Genomic DNA, 23,011 nt, shown 5'->3' with positions numbered 1-23,011 from the left:
AGCATGAGGGGATGGCAGCATTTGGAGATCAGGAAGAGGATGGGGAGTCCCCACGAATCTACAAGAAACCCAGGAGAGAGTTGGAGGAAAGACAAGGAGAGTGCAAGTTTCATTCATTCACTCACCAAGGGAATGCGAGTTTCAAGAGGAAGCAAGTGATCCATTGGACAGCACTGCCATGAGGTCCAGTAAGACAAGAATGCAAAACCATCCTCTAGAACAATGGTTCTCAACTGGGGGCAATCTCACCCCACAAGAATGCTTCCAATGTCTGGAGACATTTTTGGTTGTCACAACTTGGGGATGCTACCGACAGCCAGGGACGCTGCTAAACATACTATAATGGACAGGACGGTGCCCCCTCCCCCACCAGGGAATTATCTGGCCCCTGATGTCACTAGCACTGAGCCTAGTGATACCCTAGGGAAACCCTGCCCCAGAGGATTAATGGAACTTGGGATTCAGCTCTTCCACTCAGAGCCGCCCCTGCCTGTCCTGGAGTCTCAGGGTTTCCTGGCAGCTATGGAAGAAAGAGGCCCCAGAGGGCTCAGTCTTGCACACTCTCCATCAAGTACTGCCTCCCAGAGGATCACCAGCCTAGGCTGCGGGTGGAATTCTTCCTTACCTGCCCTAACAGTTAGACCACAAAGGAATGACGTAATCGGGACTATGCTGCGTAGGACTCCCTTGTGACCCCAACCTCATATCATTCGGCTTCCAGAATCCAGACTGCATAGCAACCCAGCTGAAGGGAGAGAAGAATTTCCTAGGCAGTTTTAGTCGTGTGTCATCAGCCAGGCACTGAGAGCAAGGGAAACAACCGATTCAGAAGCAAACCATTTCCAAATAAATTTCCACTCAGCACACTGTAGACAATGAACATCCTTCTCCCCACTGCAAGAGTTTTCTTTTAAAATGACTGACCTGGTCATTTTCTGCTTAAAAGTACCCTCACTGGCTGGGAGGAAGCCCAGTCCCTGAGCAGGGCCCTCTGCCCTCGCCAGTCCCTGGTCCTCCCCACCTCTGTGCCACTCAGCTGGGGATCTTCTCCTCTGGGGCCTTTCCTGGGCCCCCCACGAACCCACCCACTGTCGGCAGAGCATGCTACTCATACTGTCTCACAGGTCTGTCACGAACCCCAGGAAAACAAAAGCTGTCTACTCCAGCACCATACCTCCCCAGCTAGTACAGCACCAGCCCAGGGCAGATGCTCACAAAACGGTTGTTGAATGAATAAGTGAAAGCCGGGGGCCTTGTTTTTTTCCTTCCAGCAGCAACAATTTCAGAGCAAGTGCTATCAAAGAAAATGAATTTGTTACCATTAAGCTAACAGTTGTGAATCAGAGTTCTTTTTTTTTTTTTTTTTTTAATCTGAGGCATACAGCTTTGCAGGCATTTTCTTCCAATCCATCTTTGTAAGTTGACTATGTCAGCAGCATAAAGAGGAACACGTTTTCCGCGGAGAAAGCTAAAGCGCTGGTGGGCTGACTCTGGTGTGAGATTTTTGATGTTTATGCATTCAGACCAGGGCTATCTGGGTCAGTCGTCTCCTCCCAGCTCCGGTCACACACACACACCGCCGTCCGGGCCAAGGCAAGGGACTGAAGCGCTTGCTTTTCTCCTTCCCTTTCTCCCTGGAAACCTCCGAGTCACACGGGAGGCAAGAAGGCTTCTCTCGTTAAGGTGACTGGAGCTGGGAATTTTCCTCTGGGTGCCTTCTACCTGGCAGAACCTTCTGCCACCACTAACCAGATATTCAGAAGGACACTGATCAGGTGACAGCCCCGCGCTCTCCTCGTTCTCATTTTGCGGGGATGCTGTTTCCTAGCCACAGCGAGGGTCTGAGCACCAACTCCCAAGAGCCTCTTAACCTCAGGTTCTGTTCTCATAACCATTGGCGGGACTCGGCAGGGCAGCAACTCTGTTGCAGAAAAGAAAAAGAAAAGTGATTTCTCAGAAACGGGGAGCACCTCCATTAACCTCAACACAGCCCCGCCAAGGCCCTGCCCCCATCAATCACAAAGCACTTTGCACCCAGTGACATTAGCACCCCAAAGCAGGAAAGAGGAAGTGAAGCCAAAACCTGACGGGCTGTCCTTGCAAGGCAGTTGATACGTGGCTTCTTTCCTCAGCCAAGAGTCCCATCCCAACCCTTTCATGCTCTGCCAAGGCTTCAAGGTGAAGATCCCAGCTCAGGAATGAGCAAACCCCGTATAATAGGTTGTAGGGCGTCTACAGAGGACACAAGCTGCGAGCCCGTCCCTGCAAAGCAGAGTTGGCAGTTTGGGGGCACGGGAACAACTCTCAACACCCAGCCCACCGGACCAGTCCAGCCAGGACAATTCCAAAGGTCAGGCGTAGCGAGCTCTAACTCGGAGGCCATTGGTGTTGGCTGAATGTGAAGTCCAGCACCCTGCCTCCTTGATTGACCAGGGACAGTGGTATCACTGTGTGCGCCCACAGATCTCCCCCAGGGACACAAATGGTGGGGGGGGGGCATGTGGTTCTATATCATGCTTTCACTAGAAAGCAGAGGTGGGTGGGGGGAAAGGTAATCACTCGGTGGAGGGAGTTTAGAAGTAGAGGACTTTTTGGTGCTCTGTTGTGTTTTGTTTTGTTTTGTCTTTTAATCTTCATTGATTTCTCTAAAAGCAAAGGGGAGTCTCTAGACCATTGGTTCTCATCTGGGGGCAATTTTTCCTGCCAGGGTACATCTGGCAGTGTCTGGAGATATTTTTGATTGTCACCACTAATGGGGGAGTGATGTGCTTCTGGCATCTAGTGGGTCGAGAGGCCAGAGATGCTGCTAAACATCCTCCAGTGCACGGGATAGCCCCACAACAGAGAATGATCTAGCCCCCGACGCCAGTAGTGGTTCAGTCAAGAAACCCTGCTGTAGACCAGTCCAAGGAAAAGAAATTTAGTAAAACCCATTAGTAGCAAGACTCCTTAGTGAATTTCTTGAGTTTGCATTTGTGAAGTGCCTCCTTACTGTGTGCCGGGCGCTGCTAGGCAGAGGCTGTGTCTGGTCTCTAGTCTCGTCTCTACTACTCTTTGAACTTGGTCTTCTTTTTAAGATGACAGAAATTCCTCTTTCCCTTTATTTTGGGGGATGTAAAAGAAGCCTCCCTGTTCCTAGTGATAAGTAGAGCATAATCATGTTAATGGGAAAATTTACAATGTTTTGAACTCAGGTAGAGACAAAGGGAAAGGCTAACGTGAGGCAGTCTTAGAAGTGTGGACCCCTGACATGGTCTGATTGAATTAGGACAGTACAGGGGAGGTTTTAGGCAGAATTTGATTTAGAGCATTCCCCTCGAGTTGGATGTCGAAGGAGATTCCTTTGAACTCAGTCTCTAGGTCCCTGGATTCTAGAGTCTTCCCAGACCAGCAGCCAGTCCATTGGTCACACGGATCTAAACATCTATGGAATTCTGTCTTCAGGGAGAAGGAACAGAACAAAGAGAGAAACATCTGACTTTTCCAATAACCGCCAAGGATGAGCGATTAAATGCTTTTGCTAAGTACAATGGGCCCCAGAAAGGGAACAGAGAGACCAAATGAGTAAATATTGTCACGTTCAGTACCCTTCGGTACGAAGTGCTTCATCCAAACTACGCCACTCCCTCCAATGAAAATATCATCATTTTGGTCTTCATGATGACAATGGAGGGTGGTAAAAATTTTCAGTGATCTCCAAATGGCCAGATTTAACCCAGCTGCCTCGCGCTGGGCCATATCATTGAGTTGAGTTTGCTGTTGCGTTGTGACTCTCATTTCCCACATTTCCCTCTGCCCATCTGTTTCTTTCTGAGAGTAACGCAGCTGGTTTGTGATAGGTTCCAACACTGGGGCCAGGCGCCTCTGGGTAGTCAGGGGACTGACTGTATCCTTGGCTCAGAGAAAAGGAGGGACTCTCGGCTGCCCAACGGCTCCCTGATCCTAGACGCTAACATCATCAGCTGCTATATTGCAGGCCCCTGAGCGCCCCTCCTTGGCGAGGTCTCCGTGAGGCCAGTGCTTTAGAGAGGGAAGCACTTGGGGGGGCGGGGGAGAGCTCTGGAAGTAGCCAGAGCAGCAGATGAAAAGGGGAAAAGTGGGACACCCTCACCTTTAAGAAGCCCGTAATCCAGTTGGGAGGAGAAGGTATCACAGCATAAAAGGTTAAGGAACAGCTGGAGGCAGTGGGAGAAATGGCTTCACAGGAAAGTGAGGTTTACTCCCTGGAAACTCTGCTGCATCCTCACCACACGATGTCAAGGAGGGAGCAGCTCTATGGACAGAGGTGGTCAGGGCCAACTTTATAGGAGTGGGGGGATCTAAGTTGGGCCTTGAAAAAATGATGAGCTTTGCTCTTTGTTCATAAAGTAATATGTGGTCCTTGTAAAGAATTCCAACATATAAATAGGTAACATCGAAAAAACCGGTGTCCTAGGATGCCTCATCACAGAGATAGCTGTTGTTAAAGTTGGTGTTCGGATGTTTATACTTAAATGTGATGCATAAGTAATGTTATTTTATAAAGATAAGCCCACACTCTGCAACTAGACCACGCTGTACCACTTTGCAATGTGCATTTTTTCACTAACAGTGTAAGCTTGCCGTCTTCTCATGGCCACAAGCGTATCTCTAGCAGGTTTTGTAATGGCTGCGTCATGTGCCATTGTATGGTTATGCCGTATTTTTGCCATTCCTCATTTGGTGGACATTTAGAGCGTTTCCATTCTCATGCTATTGTAGTACAGTATAGCCTCTCATATGATATCTTTTCTGTGTTGTTCAAATGTTTCTGTCGATTAAATTCAAAAAGTGAAGTTGTTGAGTCAATGGGTGTGTGGATTTCAGTCTTGCTAGATAGAACCAAGCTGCCCCCATTCCAAAACTATATTAAATTACCTTCTGACCCACACTTCCATGGGAGCAAACTGAATTTTGAAGATCAGTGAGACTGAAGAGCCGGGTAGTGAGGGCAGAGGGAATAATCCCAGTGCACATTCAAGGGTCGGTGAATAACTAACTGTCTGACCAAGGCATAAGGCCTTGAATGCCAAGCTAAGGAATTTGGATTTCATGCTGCAAGTAGCAGCGGGCTTTCAAAGCAGGGGTCACCAGCTGCCATGCAAGGTGACTCCATTCATGACCTCACCGGAAAGGCTAACTCTCTCAGGGGATGGTGAGGGCAGGCTTCTGGATGCCAAGAGGTTGGGAATCCTCCAACTTCATCAGTCTGCTTCTTTCCCTCTCCCTCTACCCCTTTCATGAACAAGTAGCCTTCAACCATTTCACCAGCAATAATATTTCATTAATGAACAGAAAATTCTGGAAGGAAAAAGCCATTAAACAGCAGTCCAGCCCTCAACAACCCTGGCTACATCATTTTTAGACCAATAATCGGCAACTCACTTCCCTAGGAACAAATAGGTAGTCTCTTTAGGATTTCTTCCAAACAAAAGAAAGCTAGGTCACCAAGTCTCACCAAAGTACCATGCCTAGTGCTGATTCTTAAAACCACTGCTATTCTTTTGGCCTAATTATGTGGAGCTACTGCAATGTTTTAAGCAAGGCCAAATTTACGAAGAAAACAATAGTGCCCAACTCCATCCGAGAGAAAGGGTTTTCAGTATTTAATTTTTCAAGAAAAAAAAATTTAACTGCTGCAGTAATTTGCATGAATGAGGTCCCCCAGAGCTCAGTGCCCAGAGTAGTAGTTGCAGATCTTACCAATTGGATCTGGTGATGAAAGGCCAGACCAAGTAGGTCAAACAAAATTGAGGCAAATGAATTCCTAATACCAGACAAAACCAGAGATTCTAAGTCTCTGCTAGGAGTGGGGTTGCTGATTGTGGCATGGGATCATTGACTCAATAGAAAAAGTCCTTGGGGAAATGGCTCTATGTCCCAACAGGAAGGACTCATCCAAGCAAAACATCTATAAAAGGGAGAAACAGTTGGGCTTGTTGTAGAGGGATCTATGCAAGAGATAACCTCTACAGCCTAAAGATGGGGATTCCCACCCATGCTTTCCATGTGAAAATGACTCGACCCTAAGGTAATAAGGGGCCCTTGGCTCTGCATTGCCTCCCAAGTGATTACAATCATTGCACTGCATCACCACCAATTACTGTATCTTGTGTCTCTTCCTTCCTTCAAATGAGTGGATGGAGAGGTGGGGAGATGATGGGATGGGATGGGGTGATATTATGTGAAAGGCAAGGCATTAAAATGACTAGCACAGTCCCTGGCCCATAGTAAGCATTTAATAAATGTTCCCTTCTCCTTGCTTGGGCTCTGGCGTTGAGATCTGCAGATATGTTGCTGGGATGATTGCTCACGAGAAACCATGTGTCTTCAGAAAGTGGCTGTTGTGATTGGTACTCTGGGAATCTGTTTGCCTATTGCTTTTTACTTGTTGGCATGACTGAATGGAGAAGAGAAACAGAGGGTTGGTTCCAATCACTCTAGTTCCCAAGATCGCAGAATCCTCTGTGGGTACAGCAAACTCCTTCAGAAACTACAGCCATTTTTATTGCTGAGATTTTTCTTTTTAATGGGTTGTTATTTCTTCTGTTGTTATGTCACCTGAATTCAGAACGGCATGTGTCTCTGATACTTCACCTCTAAGAAACCTTAGAAGTTACATTTACTGTTTGTTGTGCTAACTTCGGGCTGTCTGTGGCACCGGAGGCCCAAGGTGGTGCCCAAGGCAGTTTGGGCATTCTATCATTGTCCAACGTTCTTACCAGGTATATATATATATTTTTTTAAGATTTTATTTATTTATTTGACAGAGAGAGAGAGAGATAGCGAGAGCAGGAACACAAGCAGGGGGAGTGGGAGAGGGAGAAGCAGGCTTCCCGCTGAGCAGGGAGCCCGATGTGGGGCTTGATCCCAGGACCCTGGGATCATGACCTGAGCTGAAGGCAGATGCTTAACGACTGAGCCACCGAGGCGCCCCGTTACCAGGTATATTTTAGAAGAATAACATTTAAGACTTTAAAAGAAGAAAGTAGGGGCCAAAAGGCCCAAGGGTTTCAGCCAGAAGTGAACAGATGGCATCCAAGCTCTTCTTCAATTCTATCTCATGGAGAATCTCCCTCCATACTTTCAAGAAAACAGGCTTTAAATCCACAACTTGCTCAGGACTTGGACCAGCGGCACTGGCCTCTGCTATTTTTAGTTTTATTAAATGAAAACACCAGAACTTCTTAGCCCTTAGAGCAGTGTTCCCAAATCAGGTCAGAATCACCTTGGCAGCTTTAAAAAATGCAGACATCTGGACCCTACCCTAGACCTACCAAACCGGATGCAGGAAGATGGGACCCAAGGATTTATGTGTCATTGCACCAGGTTTGGGGAAATAGCCTCAGAGCAGAGCTTCCCAATCTTTTTCATGCCGTGACACATGTGGAAAATGGTTGGGTTTGATTGGCATATCAGGAAGGAGCTCCTGGTCAGAGATAACCCACCCCCAGGGTCAGATGACCCAGTGTGCTTTCCCAGTGGCCAAGAAGAGCAGTATCCTGTCACCTCTATTATTCAAGGTAAGGCAGCTCTGCCCAAGAGAGCTCTATTTCCTGTGTTCAAGTTTTTATGCCATTTTACTGTTATTTAATTTTGTGAAGGGAAAAGGAAATAGTAAGGTAAGCCTGGAAGACTGTCTATTCCCTACTGAGGGGAGGGGTCAATGCCTTTGAATTTCATTCCATCTGTTGGGAATCTGATACCATCTGGAGAGTCACATCAATGTCTTCCTTGCCAGCCAATGGTGTTAATTATAATATACATTTGCTCAGTTTCTTCCTAAATTGCTTCTGAGCTGGGGACTGGCTTCAGATTGACCCTCATCTAAGTTAATTTCCTCCACTCTAAGACTGATCGGTGTCTGGCTCGGTCTTGTCCAAGACTTTTCCCAGCTGGCTCTCCAAGACTCTGGCTACAAGTCTGATGATGGAGGTCGTATCTTTCCTCTTGAGACATAAGACTTGACCCAGTGATTCTCTCCTTCACTTCTTCTATTTATTCAGACTCCAAGTACAACTGTTCAGCTTCTGCTCCAAAAATATCCAGGAAAGAATACGTGCTATTAAATTGCCTATCTCCATCTTGTATTTTTAAGGGGCCCAGAGAAAGACATACAATTACTAGCTCATTAACTTCGGTCTTAGAACTTTCAAGAGATCGCCTACAGAATTGCTAAACCCAGACAGAGAGGGACAAGACCTAACTTTTGAGGGGCACCTGGGTGGCACAGTTGGTTAAGTGTCTGCCTTCAGCTCAGGTCATGATCTTGGGGTCCTGGGATTGAGCCCCATGTCGGGCTCCCTGCTCAGCGGGGAGTCTGCTTCTGCCCCCTCCTGCTGCCCCTCAGCTTATGCTCTCTCTCAAATAATAAAATAAAATCTTAAAAACAAAAACAAAAACTAGCTTTTGAGAGAAGTAAGTCTTTGCTAAGTTGTTTTATTCAGTTTATCCTGACAATCCAATAGAATAGATATTGCCTCCATTTTATAAATAAGGAAACTGAGGCTCAGAGAATCTTTTTTTTTTTTTTTAAGATTTTATTTATTTATTTATTTGAGAGAGAGAGAGCACGCAGGGGGATGGAGTAGAGGGAGAGGGAAAAGCAGACTCCATACCGAGCATAGAGCCTGACCCAGGGCTTGATCCCACGACCCCGAGATCACGACCCAACCCGAAACCAAGAGTAGGCCACCCAAGTGACTAAGCCACCCAGGTACCCCAAGGCTCAGAGAATATTACATAACTTGCTGGAAGTTTCAAGAAACCTCAATTCAGACCCCAAAGTGTCTAGCTCCAAAGAGTGAGCCTCCCCCCACCAAGCTGGTTCCTTCCAGTAGAGCTGGAGGTACAAACAACTGTTGTCTGTCTTTGAAAAACACTCGATTTGTTTCCTCCCTAAATGTACCTCATTAACCCCGAGTCTCACTGATCATATGAATGGAGAATTTGGGGGAAAGACAGGGTAAGTAGGAGAAAGGGACTTTTTAGTCCCTCTGTTAACCCTCTATAGGTTTAATGATCTGCTAGAACTCCAGTCCCCATGTTTGGGGGAAAATTGTCCTCTTTGTGGCTCTTCTAGGAAGTGGTGGACTGAAAAAAACAAACCTAGTCTGGAAAAAACAAAAACTAGCCTTCCTACAACTAGGTAATGCAGGAACCCATTAAAGAAAAAAAAATCCAAAAAAAAAATCATGGCGCCCAAAGAGACATCCCCAGACCCCAGTTTAGGAAACATTCCTTTTCTCGTCCTATCAGCATCCCCACAACAGTCTTAGAGTTAAATAACCTGCCCAGATTTACACAGGGAGTAGTTTCTACAGCAGAAATTTGAACCCAGGGGTATCTCCCAGCCTTTTGTTGCTTCCTCAGTTCTGCTCCACAGAACCTTGGACCCCACAGAGGTGCTTCTGGGTCCAGTAAACAATGAAATACATCATATCAAACAACAGAGGTTGCTATATAGCCTTAGGGATCCACTTGTCACTTTCACCTGCTTTATACATGCCTTGGGATTCCCAATAATATTATATTTGGAAAAATGAAATGGGTTCTAAAGCGAAAATAAGTTTGACATCTACGCTTTAAAAATGGAAATCCTTTAGTGCCTCCAAATTACAAATTGATTGGCTGAGTGACCATCTCTCTCTGGGTTTCTCTTTAACACTTTGGAGGTCCAGGTTTCCCAAAATAATACAGTACATGAGAGGCAAGCTAGATTTAGGGACAGTTAATCCAGTGCTGATCGCTGTTGCCATGTTGCAACTCATCAAGAGTATTTGTTAGTCTATTATGAGCTTTTGATTTATCAAGCTATCTGAGGGCCAAATTGTATATCCTCGGTATGGATCAAGGCCATCCATGCTTCATAGCCTGTGTCTGAACAGCGTTGCAAAAATGAGAGTGAGCAGAAGCAATCCACAACAAGCAGCCCCAGTTCAAAGGCTGCAAACTGAGCCAAATCCAAACGCCTCAGGTTCGAGAATTTGCTAGGGATTCTCTTTTGACTTAAACTTCTCCCTCCGTCCTCACAGGCATCAGCAGTTGTCACCCTCATGGCTAGAGACTATTAAATTATTTTGTGGCTTATGCTTAAAATTTCCATTCTCATGGCCCCTCTTCAAATAGAGAGTTTTGGGGTTTTCTGGCACTGAACTATAACTGTGAGAAGGGCTCTGGACACACCCCAAAACAGCTCCCCACCACATCCCCCTTTTTCTCTGCCTTTCTACCTGTCAGTTGCACTTTATGAGTCAAGCTCCTTTAAGAGAGGCACTTTGCAGAGGACTAGCACAAATCGCTCAGTGTTTGTGGTACACTCTAGTGCCAAGAGCAAATGCTTTAAAAATAGCACTTTAGGTATTAACTGCTAACAAAGCAAGAATTGGCTGCTTGTGGCTACAATTTGCATTTGGGGTTGTTGTTTTTTTCTTTTTTTTCTTTTTTTTAAGCTGATGCCTAGCAGTTGACCTTCTAAGTAAAGTTTTAGGTCAGTTCTCAAACACACTCTGAAACCTTCTTAGTTTTGTTTTGTCTTATTTCAACAGCTTTATTGAGAAAGAGTTCACATACCGTACAATCACCCATTTCAAGTAGAGAATTTGATGAGGTTTTGAATATTCACAGATATGGGCACCATCACCACACTCAAATTTAGAACATGGTCATCACCTCAAAAAGAAACCCTGTATGCTTTGGCTCTCACTCCCCTACTTTTTTACCCCCAATCCCACCCCAGCCCTAGGAAACCACTAATCTTTTTTCTCTGTAAATTTCCCATTTTGGGGTGTTTCATATGAATGGGATCCTTTAATATATGGTCTGTTGTGACTAGGGTCTTTGAAAGCTCCATACATTTTATGTGCATTCCTTTTAGGATTCCAGCTCAGGAAGTCTGGATCCAAATTCAGAGCTAAATTTTACCTGGTTGAAATGCCATTCATTGATGGGGAATGAGAATATCTGCATCCTTTTGGAGTCTTCAAGACTCCCAAGAATGCGGGGGACGCCTGGGTGGCTCAGTCGGTTAAGCGTCTGCCTGCCTTCGGCTCAGGTCATGATCCCAGGGTCCTGGGATCGAGTCCCGCGTCGGGCTCCTTGCTCGGCGGGGAGCCTGCTTCTCCCTCTGCCTGCCTCTGTCTCTCTCTCTCTGATAAATAAATAAAATCTTAAAAAAAAAAGAAAAAAAAAAGACTCCAAGAATGCGGGGGGGAGAAAATCTGATAAGTGTTATTAGTTCATCCCTATTTTAGGATGGAGTATTATGGTTATATAATGTAACAATTCCTAGCCAGTTACTGCATAGCCCTTTCATTTAACATTTATTGAAAACTTCTAATTTCAATTAACAGGGCAAGCCCCTGTTGGATTCAGTCCTTTGTGGTTCACACTGGAAGAATAATTAATCACAGAGACTATGTCTCGGTGAATGTTGACTAATAATATTGCTTCTGAGATGCCAGCTGAGCTCCAGCCAGGCCAAGACCTCCTGGAGGCTTCTTCTTGCACCTCCCGGGGGTGAGACTGAGTCTAACAAACGCGGGGACACAGTCTCACAAGAGCTGCACTAAATAAGAAGCCCCTTAGCTTCACCTCTGTTCTGCTTTGTCCAGGTGCAAGATAGATGAAGTCTGGAGGTGTCACCGACTCTCGAGAGGGGAAGCCTTCCAAGGAAGATGTACCTGCATGGGAGGGGTGGCCAGTGTAGGGGCCAAGGGCAGGCTGCTCCAAATGTGCCACTTTGGCCTTTGATTATTTTAAAGAGAAGTTACTTAAGAGTGGGGTAACTGGGTGATGGACATTAAGGAGGGCACGTGATGTAATGAGCACTGGGTGTTAGATAAGACTGATGAATCACTGAACTCTACTTTTGAAACTAATACCTTACAGGTTAAGTAATTGAATTTAAATTAAAAAAAATTTTATTGGAGAAAAAAAAGTTACTTAAGAGGTTGGCTGTGCAAGAAGGACACTCTGGGGCACCTGGCTGGCTTAGTCAGTAGAGCATAGGACTTTTGATCTCAAGATTGTGAGTTCGAGCCCCATGTTAGGTGTAAGATTTACTAAAAAAAAATAAAATCTTAAAAAAAAAAAAAGGAGGACACTCAGACCCTCCTCTGTCCTCCTGAAAGCAGGAACTACACTCTCTTATGAAAGGTACCTGCCCTGTATCAGCAGGTCGAGAGACATCCTTATCACCAGAGATGGGAAATTCAAGGCGCAGAAAGCTCTATGGACAACGTGGTTACATTTTTACCAGTTTACTACCCCAGCCGAAATTCTGTTTAGAATGCTTTCCTAACGGAAGCTCCCAAAGTGAAGTTTTCTTGGTCCTGTCCGTTCCTCACAGGTTTATTGTCTCTTTGTCTAAAAAGTATGAAAACGGCCTACCTTGGTCATTTCTTCAGGTCTCAACATCATTATTGGCCCTCTGTGCATGCATAATAAAACTTTGGAGTTTTTTTTTTCTCTTGTTAGATTAACAAATCTCTCTCATGTAAATTTCATTCTTCGTCCAGCTGGAAGACCTTGAAAGGTAGAGGAAGAATTTTTCCTTCCCTTCACCAGTTTGGTCTGTCTCGCCTGGGAGACAGCCCTGGCACCAGCTCACCTCCCTCCAAACAGATGGGCTTTAACTATCTATGAGGGTCCAATTTGCCATCTGCCAAGCCTGGGGAGTACCAATAGGCTCCAGAGCTAGAGCTCTCATCGTGGATGAATTTAGAAGCCCCCAGCCAGCTGTTGGGCTCTGGAAGCTATACTTGGAGCAGCCTGAGGCAAGAGCATTGCTTTCAGAGAGCTTCCCCGTCACCCAGTGGATCCACCTGCAGACAGGGTGAGGCTCAGTGCTCCATGACCCAGTGAATGTGCAGGCTACAGAAGAGTTGGTTACCGGGGACTCTGTAAGAGTTGCCTTGTGAAAATTATGACCCACTGTTATGGTTGAATTGTGCCCCCTCCAAAAAGATATGTTGAAGTCCTAACCTCCAGTACCTGAGAGTGTAACCTTATTTAGAGATAGGGTCTTTACTGAAGAAATCGAGTTAAAATGAGGTTGAGTGGGCCCTAATCCAGTATGATTGGTGTCATTATAAAAAAGACAAAGTGTGGGCAAGTGTGGAATTTGTAATATTGGAGATGAAGGTGGAGGTTTACATGCTTCATTTGAACATAGAGAAATGAAAGTTTAAAACCTAGAAACAGGGGGCGCCTGGGTGGCTCAGTCGTTAAGCGTCTGCCTTCAGCTCAGGTCATGACCCAGGGTCCTGGGATCGAGCCCCGCATCGGGCTCCCTGCTCCGCGGGAAGCCTGCTTCTCCCTCTCCCACTCCCCCTGCTTGTGTTTCCTCTCTTGCTGTGTCTCTCTCTGTCAAATAAATAAAAAAAAACTTTAAAAAATAAAAAATAAAAATAAATAAAATAAAACCTAGAAACAGGGGCGCCTGGGTGGCTCAGTCATTAAGCGTCTGCCTTCGGCTCAGGTCATGATCTCAGGGTCCTGGGATCGAGCCCCGCATCGGGCTCCCTGCTCAGTGGGGAGCCTGCTTCTCCCTCTCCCGCTCCCCCTGCTTGTGTTCCCTCTCTCACTGTGTCTCTCTCTGTCAAATAAATAAATAAAATCTTTAAAAAAATAAAAAATAAAAAAATAAAACCTAGAAACAATCTAGGTCTTTTATAAAGAATGACGTAAATCATATAACAGAGCTTGAGTCAGGACCAAAATAGTTCAGAAGCTGTAGAAACACAAACCAGAAATTTATTTAAAAATGTAAAAGGTCAGATGAAAGGTCAACTCATGTGTGAATGGGGCAATTTAGATATTTATGTTCACAAACTCAAGTGAGAAAAATGAGAGTTGAAGAAAATGATTTCAAGTGGAATGGATATGGGGGTGAGGGATTCATGGGCACGGGTGGGGGAAGGGTAGAACAGGACCAGGGAGAAAGGTTTGCAGTGACCAGAATATCTCAGATAAGACCCAGTGGTTTGATTTTTTTTTTTTTTTCCCATCTTCTCATAAAGGCATTCAGCTGGATGTTCATCTTGAGTTTTGATTAAAGGAGTCCTCTGGTAAATCCTCTCCCTTACCTCCCTCCCTCTCTTTGAAAGTGTATCCCTAATTATAGGCCATGTATAAGATTTACTAGATGAAATCAGCAGCTGTAGATAGGACACCAGACTTGCAAAAAAATCAACCCACTGTTACCATAAAAAGCCCAATTGTGAATTGCTTCTTTGGCATCTGGCTATAACAAAAACACCCTTTGCTATTTAACATTAAAAGTAAACATAGTAGAAAGAACATTGGCCTAGAATCAGGGGAGCCTGGGATTCTAGTCCCCTCCCTGTTACCTAGTGCTTCTGTGGTATGATCAGGACCGACACATAGATTTTAGCATCTGCATAGTTTTTGCTGTGAAGACAATTACTTTTCCGGTCTTATTCAGAGCTGATGTTTGCAGTGAGGCCCCGTCATTCTTAACTGTTTTGGAAATGTGATCCACCAGTGTTCCATGTTTAATATTGCAGAGTCTTGTTTTTATTTCTTGAGAATCTTGAACCTGGAGTGTATATGAAGATTCTGGAATAGGTGCTATTTCAAACTCAGGAGTGGTGGGCCCAAGAAACAAGCTGAGGCTCGTCCATGAATCAGGGTGGAGTACAGCCAGATGGCCCAGAGGCCTCCCATCTTCAGGCCTCTCTCACACCCCCTGCACAGGACCCCAGAGGCATGGAGGCAGCTCAGACCACAGCCCGTCCATGGCTTTTACTTCCTTTCTCCACTTTCTGTGTCTGGCCCCTTGCTCTGTTTGCCAGCTCCTTTGTCTCCTACACGTCTGGGTTACTGGGAGTTTTGCCCTCCTGCTTTCCTCTGCTGGCCGGCTCTGGAATTGTCCTTTGTTTACGTACTTGCTAACTCAAAAAGACAATCTCCTCTCAGGGTCTCAAGGGTTTGCCCATACATATTCTGGTCAGCCAAAGCATGGAGGCCATGTCTTCTGAGGTTCAAGATAGTTACTGTCCATGTGCTGATAATAGTACTTCTCATGTGCCTATTGTTGGAAAGTCAGTAGGAAGATGGGGAAAGAAACCAACCTTCCCTGTTTAACTCCAACCCCTACATTTGAACTCACATGAACTGCTTGGCAGCTGTAAATTTCCTTCTTTGTGACTTTCAGGCATGTGGTTTATTGTATGAACTTCTGGTGTGTTCTGTAAAAAAAAACCAAAACAGCATTCATTCTTTTCATCGATGGTGAACCCAGTGATGGCACCTGTTTTGTAATCCATGTGGTGCATCTATTTTGTTATCTCTTGCTAAGGAACCATCCACCCCAGAATTTAGTTGTTTACAACGGTGCATTACTTCTCACAATTCTGCAACTTCGACTAGGCTTAGCTGGGCAGATCTTCTGTTCCTCATTGCATATGTTTGGACTGAAATACCAGATTTGACCTGTTCACTCCCATGCCTGGCTTCTCAGCTGGAGCGGGCGAGCACCTCTCCCCAAGGCTAGCTTGGGCTTCCTCCCAGCATGGTGGCCTCAGGGTAATCAGACCAGACTTTTTACATTGTGTCACAATTCTGGCTTCTAGCTTCCTTTAGAGGCCTGAACTGACACAGTATCTTTTCTGCCATTTGCAATTGGCCAAAGCAAGCTCTAGGTCACGCAAGGTTTGAAGTCAGGGGAGGTAGCCTCCAACTCCTAGTGAGGGGAACAGCATACTGGCGCAGAAAGGGAAGGAATTGATGGAGGCCATCTTTGGAGATTTTCTACTGTAGTCTCCCTGGTGCTACACCTTGATTTATTGGTCTTCTCTTTTTATTCTTTTTTTTTTTTTTTTTTTAAGATTTTATTTATTTATTTGAGAGAGAGAGAATGAGAGAGAGCACATGAGAGGGGGGAGAGTCAGAGGGAGAAGCAGACTCCCTGCCGAGCAGGGAGCCCGATGCGGGACTCGATCCAGGGACTCCAGGATCATGACCTGAGCCGAAGGCAGTCGCTTAACCAACTGAGCCACCCAGGCGCCCCTCTCTTTTTATTCTTAATGGCATTATAGGATATAGGAACATGGGGGTAGGCCAGCCTTAGTCCCATGGCCTTAAACTGTCAAATCTTTTACCAGCAACTCCAGGGTGCTTTGGAAAGGCATTCGTGTCTCTGCCCTAGGCTGCGGGATTGCACGTGTTCCTCGGATGCTTCTGTGGCTGCTTTAGGAAGTACAATAATAGTTAACATCACTTGAGCACTTGCCATGAGCCAAAGCCTGCGCTTGTTCCTTTTTCATGTATCCTGTTATTAAATTAACATAATCTTTCCAGGCCTGTGCATATCATTTCAGTGGTAGTTTCTGGGTTGATTCAGGTGCTAAAAATCCAGCATGACAACACTGGTGCCAAAGGTTCGAAAATGCTACCCATACTCAAGTTGCCAGCCCCTCACTTCATAGAGCACTTACTCCCATGGGATACTTAGGATGCACTCTCTTTTCCTTCTTCTCTTTCAGAATCTCTTTTGTCAATTTGGTATTCCATTAATTATTTATTTGTCCCACTCTGGTCCCTTCTACCCCCAGGTCCAATGTCTTCCATTGCAACCAGTGCAAATGAGGGACCCTGGGGGAAGGTCAGGGAACGGAAAGGAGAGCTGAGTTGGTTCTGAGTGGAAAGAAATGCTCTGTGACCACACACAGACCACACCTTCCAGGCCACACACACACACACACACACACACACACACACACACACACAGCGGCTGCCTTCCCACACCTTTCCAGGGCAAAAAAACCAGGTCGAGGGAGAGCATAATGTAATACCTGGTTCTCTACTGTGCCTACATTGCACGTTCAGTAAACTAGGATAATGACAGTACAGTAGTAAAGTAGGATAATGACTATTACAATATTATTTTACGCAGGTAAATCAGCAAACTTGGAACTAGTACACACCCTGAGAAATCCTACCAAGGTCTCACATAGTGTGTTTTTATATTGCATTTGTGTATTTTTCACAGCTTTATTGTTATATAATTTGCATAACATGAAGTTCACCCATTTAAATTTTAGCATATTTACAGAGTTGTAAGCCATCACCTTAAATCTAATTTTAGAGCATTTTCATCATCCCCAAAAGAAACTGTTTCCATAGTAGTCATTCTCCTCACCACCCCACTCCCCAGCCTTGGGCCACTACTCTACCTTTTTTCTCCGTGGATTTGTCTACTCTGGATATTTCATGTAAATGGAATTACAGAATGTGGCCTTTGGTGACTGGCTTCTTTCACTCAGCATAATGTTTTTTGACGTTCATTGGTGCTAGAGCATGGATCAATACTTCATTCCTTTTAATGGCTGAGTAATCCTCCATTGTATGGATGGACCACATTTTGTGTATGCATTCATCGGTTAATGGACATTGGGTTGTTTTTGATTTTTTGCTATTATGAATTTGAACATTCGTATACAAGTTTTCATGGACATAGGTTTCAGTTCTCTTGGGTAGGTATCTTGGAGTGGAATTGCTGGGCCACATGGTCACTTTGTTTGACCTTTTGAGGGACTACCCAATTGTTTTTCAAAGTGGCTGCACTATTTTTCTTTCCCATCAGCAGTGTGTGAAGGTTCTAATTTTTTCACATCCTTGCCAATGGTTGTAATGATGCACATAGCAATTTTAACCTGTCTTTCACTTAAGGATTTACCCAAATGTAGCTAAATTCTGGTGCTCAGCCATGTGTGTGTGATGGGTCTAAATAGAGTTCAGGCATTCATTCAACAAACATTTACTCAGCATCTGTTATGTACCAGGATCATGGCCATTCAAGATGATTTTGGTCTTGTGGAGATGGACAAGCGCACCGATGATGAGAGTCCTGCCCACCTGCCAGGTTCATGGCAGAAGAGGCTTTGGAAGCATAAAGGAGGAGCATTCATTCTGCAGTACACAGGACAGGATTCTGGGAGGGGGGGATGCTCATGTCTTAAAGTCTTAAGAAGACTTTTTTTTTTTAAGATTTTATTCATTTATTTGACAGAGAGAGTGAGAGAACACAAGCAGGGGGAACAGTAGAGGGAGAGGGAGAAGCAGGCTCCCCGCTGAGTAGGGAGCCCAACGTGGGGCTCTATCCCTGGACCCTGCGATCATGACCTGAGCCGAAGGCAAATGCTTTACCATCTGAGCCACCCAGGCATCCCAAGTCTTAAGAAGTCTTAAAGAAAGAAAAGAAGGGGCGCCTGGGTGGCTCAGTTGTTAGGCGTCTGCCTTCGGCTCAGGTCATGATCCCAGGGTCCTGGGATTGAGCCCCACATCGGTCTCCCTGCTCCGCGGGAAGCCTGCTTCTCCTTCTCCCACTCCCCCTGCTTGTGTTCCCTCTCTCGCTGTGTCTCTCTCTGTCAAAAAAATAAATCTTTAAAAAAAAAGAAGAGTCAGGCAAAGTGGAGGAGTTGGCTGGGGAGAAGGAATTTCAGGAAGAACTAACACTTGCCTAGAAGGTTCTAGAGCTTCGGAGCATGGGGATGCAGGAGCTTTGTAAGGCTGAAGGGAAAGGTTGTGGCTTATGGTGGGATAGTGGTCCAGAAAAGATGCTAGAAAGCTAGGCAAGAACATAAACACCTTGTACTTCATGCCAGGCGTTTTAATATTATCCTGAAGTCATGGTGCTATAGATGGATTTTGAGGAAGGCAGCAATGGGATTGGGTCTTCATTTGGGAGGTCACCCCAGCAGCAAGGTAGGGAATGTCAGCTAGAGGGATAGGTAAACGGGGGTGGGGAGGCTGAGGGCTCTGCCTGGATGTCATGAAGGCCTAGCCTCAGCCTCGTGTGGAAGTTGGTCTTGGGGGGTGTGCCGTGTTTTCTGGGGGAGCTGCAGTTGTATAAGAGGGCACCCCAGCCAAAGGCCCTTCCACAAGAGGCAGGTCTGTAAGGGAAGGCAGGGCAGCCTGCAAGCCCCTAAGAGCCTCAGCCGGACCCCAGTGAATAAAGGTCTTTGGTTGTAAGCACCCTGCTTTCACCTGCTAGGCCTACCCCTGAGGCACAGTCTGGGCTGAGTTAAAAGGGCAGGGGCAGTCTGAGCTAATCCAGTAACGTGTCTCAGACCACCTCTCTTCCTGCACAGGGTTCCCGGGTCTCACTTGTGGGGGAGACCCCCATTCTGCTTCATCTTGTGACCTCTGCTGTGTTTGGGAGGCTCTTTCCCTCCAAAGTCTTACATCCCCCTCAACGGGGTCAGGGTTGTGGTAGAAGGCCCCCCTACAGAGCTGGACAGCAGTCCCCAGGGCCAAGTCTTCTTGATGTTAATGAAAATTACCTTATAGGGGCGCCTGGGTGGCTCAGTCATTGAGCCTCTGCCTTCGGCTCAGGTCATGATCCCAGGGTGATGGGATCGAGCCCCGCATTGGGCTCCCTGCTCAGTGGGGATTCTGCTTCTCTGTGCCCTTCTCCCTCTGCCCCTCTCCCCACTCATGCTCTCTCTCTCAAATAAATAAATAAAATCTTAAAAAAAAAAAAGGAAATTACCTTATACATAAATTTTTTAAATTGTACACATTGTACACCTTAAACTTACACAATGTTATGTGTTAATAAAGCAAAGCTGGAAAAATAAATAATATTTTTAAATGTATATATGCGTTTCTCCTACTTTATTAAATCATACACTCCTTTTGCGGTATCGAGCCCCGCATCAGGCTCCCTGCTCGGCCGGGAAGCCTGCTTCTCCCTCTCCCACTCCCCCTGCTTGTGTTCCCTCTCTTGCTGTGTCTCTCTCTGTCAAATAAATAAATAAAATCTTAAAAAAATATGAATAAAAATTAAAAATAAATAAGTCACGTTTTTGACATGTGAATAGACGAGCTATCGTTTTAGCATTTATTTACATTGCAAAGTCCCTTTCTGATTGAGATGTATATAATTCACCCTTTTAATTAAGTGTACAATTCAGGGTTTTTAGTATATTCACAAAAGTGATGCAGCTCCCACCACTATCTAATTCCAGAATATTTTCATCACCCCAACAGGAACCCTTTTATCATTAGTAGTCACCCCAGCCCCTGGCAACCACTAATCTTGCTGTCTCTACGGATTTGCCCATTCTGGACATTTCCTCTAAATGATGGTTAAACTTTTAAGTTACCATTTCTTTGATATGTTGTTGTTTTTTTTTCCAGGATCCCAAGCACTTCAAGTCAGAGAAGACAGGACGGGGACAATTAAGGGAAGGTTGGAGAGATAGTCATCAACCCATCATGTGTTCCTACAAGCTGGTGACCGTGAAGTTCGAGGTCTGGGGGCTTCAGACCAGAGTGGAACAATTTGTGCACAAAGTAAGTGAACGAATGGCAGTTCCTGGACTGTGGACACAGTGACTGTCTTTACTGTAAGCTAAAGTGGAAAACACTGTTTTTGTGAAAATGCACTTTACATACAGGTTTAATTTGATGCTTTGTACCTCATTTCTCATTCTGTGACCTCTACATCTATTGGATGAGTATATTCAGGAAGTTAGACTTTCAATACTAAATACTTCTTCCCTTTGGCATCCGGCTAATCTAGTTGCAGACAGAAGTACTTGTACTTGGTACTCGGGTACTTGGGTTCCGGGCAGAGGCACAGGGCTGATGTGTGTGTGCGGCCCCCAAGCTAATTGTCACTCAAAAGATCCTGCAAATATAGGGGCGCCTGGGTGGCTCGGTTGGTTAAGTGTCTGACCCTTGATTTCGGCTCAGGTCAATGATCTCAGGGTCGTGAGATCGAGCCCCACATCAGGCTCCGTCCTGGGCGTGAAGGCTGCTTAAGATTCTCTCTTTTCCTCTTCCTCTGCACCTCCCTCCCTGCTCATGTGCTCTCTCCCTCTCTCGCAAAACAAAACAAAAAAGATCCTGCAAATATAGATACCTAAGGTAAGACACCCCAAGAGACAAAATAAGAAATCCCAGTGGTCCTTTAGATGGTGCACCTCAGTATTTCTGGTCATTTAATAATTCTGTTACCAAAGAATTATTAACAACCTCAAAACACAGATTTCAATTGAATACCCACTTTAGCTAAACATGTTTATTTTGTCGCAGGAACAAGACTTAGTGATGATTTAAGTTTGTTAGGGGCTTCTGACATGACTCTTACCCTCATGGAAACAAATGGAAAATGCAATGTTGAGCATTGCCCTTTGTAACGCCTCCCATTTTCATAAAAATAAATACTCCCCGAGTTGTCTCTACATTCCAGATAAGCTGGATATCTGTTTATTTTTCCACTTAAAAACTGATAAAAAATAACTTTCTGAAATTCTTTCAGGGGCCCTGTAATTTAACCGTTATGCACTGAGCTTTGTGTTACTTAGATGGATTTGTCTACTAAGATTGGTGGCAAATTGGCAATAAAATGTATAAAGTTTTGAGGTCCAAGGAATAGATGGAACTTTGGCTCATGATAATAGCAAACTCTAGAACATGTTTGAGAGCTTTGGTGTTTTCTTAAACAGAGAAGTGTGTCGATCTGCTCCTTTGCTGCACTCCAGAACCCATTCTGCCCACCCAGAAGCAGGAGCCGAGTGAAACACGTGGAAATCAAGTTTGGGGGGACCACCTGTTTCCCTGTGTCCCAAGTTATTAAGCACAAAGATGCTCCCAGATCTTCCAGCCTCAGCTCTGTGTTTGGCTTAGGCTGTATCTTCCTTGACTTCCTGTAACATCCACCGTATTTTTTTTTAAGATGTAATTTGTTTATTTTTGAGAGAGAGAGAGAGAGTAGGAGGGGAGGGGCAGAGGGAGAGAGAGTCCCAAGCAGAGTCCACACTGAGCGCAGAGCCTGACAGAGGGCTTAAGCCCATGAACCTGAGATCTGAGCCGAAACCAAAAGTCAGACGCTTAACTGACTGAGCCACTCAGGCACCCCACCCCCTCTTATTTTTTAACCCAAAATGATCTCTTACTAGGCCACTATATAGTGCACTTAGCATGTCCTCCTTTCACAAAGCCTATTTAGATTGCTGTAGGGCTCACTGTGTTTCTTTTCTCGCAGGTGACTTTGGCTAGTTTTGAGGTTCTGTTTCTTTAAAATACCTGTAGGAATTATGCTCTAGGAAAAGGCCTTCCTATTGCCCATTTCCAAATATAAGGAAGTGTTATCAACGCCCCCAAAACACACCTGCTCTGGCACATGAGTTGCTAATGAGTATACGAGGCTAGTATTTGCATGGTTTTAAAGTACCAGGGACGTCTTTATCTGAACACCTTTGTTTTTTAAGAATCTATTCACAGTTAAGGGGGAAAAAAAATGTTCGAAAGCGAACCATTAGCACATTATTGAATTCTTGTTTCCAGCAGACAGCTGTGTTGTGCTTAATGTAATAGGGTATATTTTACTGATGCCCCGATGCTGTTCTTTTCATTTCCATGAATTTAACACAGTCAGCATTCAAGTGGGTATGGTTTCATGTTGTTTCTTATTTTCATGACATACTTCCTCCTTCCACATCATAAAAGCTTCACTAGATATCCAGAGGCGTGGAGAAGTAAACACATCATTATAAATGCTTCCCTTGTTTCTGCAAATTCACCAGATTAAAATCTTTCATTTACTGAAACGTGCTTGAACCTTTCACAAAAGGTTTTTGACAATTGCTAGATTTGTTTGGCAGGAAGAAAGGAATGTTGAAGGGAGCGCATGAGTATCCAAGAAACGTAACACGGCATATTTATAGAGGACACCAAGAATACCATAAAATCAAGGCACATGAACAGCGTTACACACACACACAAACCATGGATCTTTCTTAGTCTCCTAGGGCCATTATGTGTCACCATAAGAAACAATTTCATTCCTTTTGTCTCTATTTGTCTCTTAGCATTCCCATTATGTTCTATGCTAGTTGAGGTCTCTATTTTATTTCTGTCTGTAATAGTTGACTAAACTGCTTTTTTCCCCCGTCTACTACATGAAAGTCACGCCCAAAAAGATATTTACTTATCTTGTAACCCACACCTTCAAATATTA

The 23,011-nt window shown here is 45.0% G+C and overlaps 1 protein-coding gene across 3 annotated transcripts in view; it reads left to right on the top strand.

The window, feature by feature from the left end:
- PITPNC1 (phosphatidylinositol transfer protein cytoplasmic 1) overlaps positions 1-23,011 on the top strand; it is a 242,912-nt gene that overhangs the window by 201,271 nt on the left and 18,630 nt on the right. For all 3 annotated transcript variants that reach the window (XM_032429620.1, XM_032429621.1, XM_032429618.1), the window contains exon 7: positions 20,185-20,340. In XM_032429620.1, the coding sequence (XP_032285511.1) occupies positions 20,185-20,340 (156 nt within the window). The remainder of the gene's footprint in view (positions 1-20,184; positions 20,341-23,011) is intronic.

The sequence above is a fragment of the Phoca vitulina genome, unplaced genomic scaffold (genome assembly GCF_004348235.1).
Source record: "Phoca vitulina isolate PV1807 unplaced genomic scaffold, GSC_HSeal_1.0 scaffold41, whole genome shotgun sequence".
NCBI classification, from domain to species: Eukaryota; Metazoa; Chordata; class Mammalia; order Carnivora; family Phocidae; genus Phoca; species Phoca vitulina.
The sequence above is the reverse complement of the archived record's forward strand: the minus strand, read 5'-3'. Positions and strand labels throughout refer to the sequence as shown.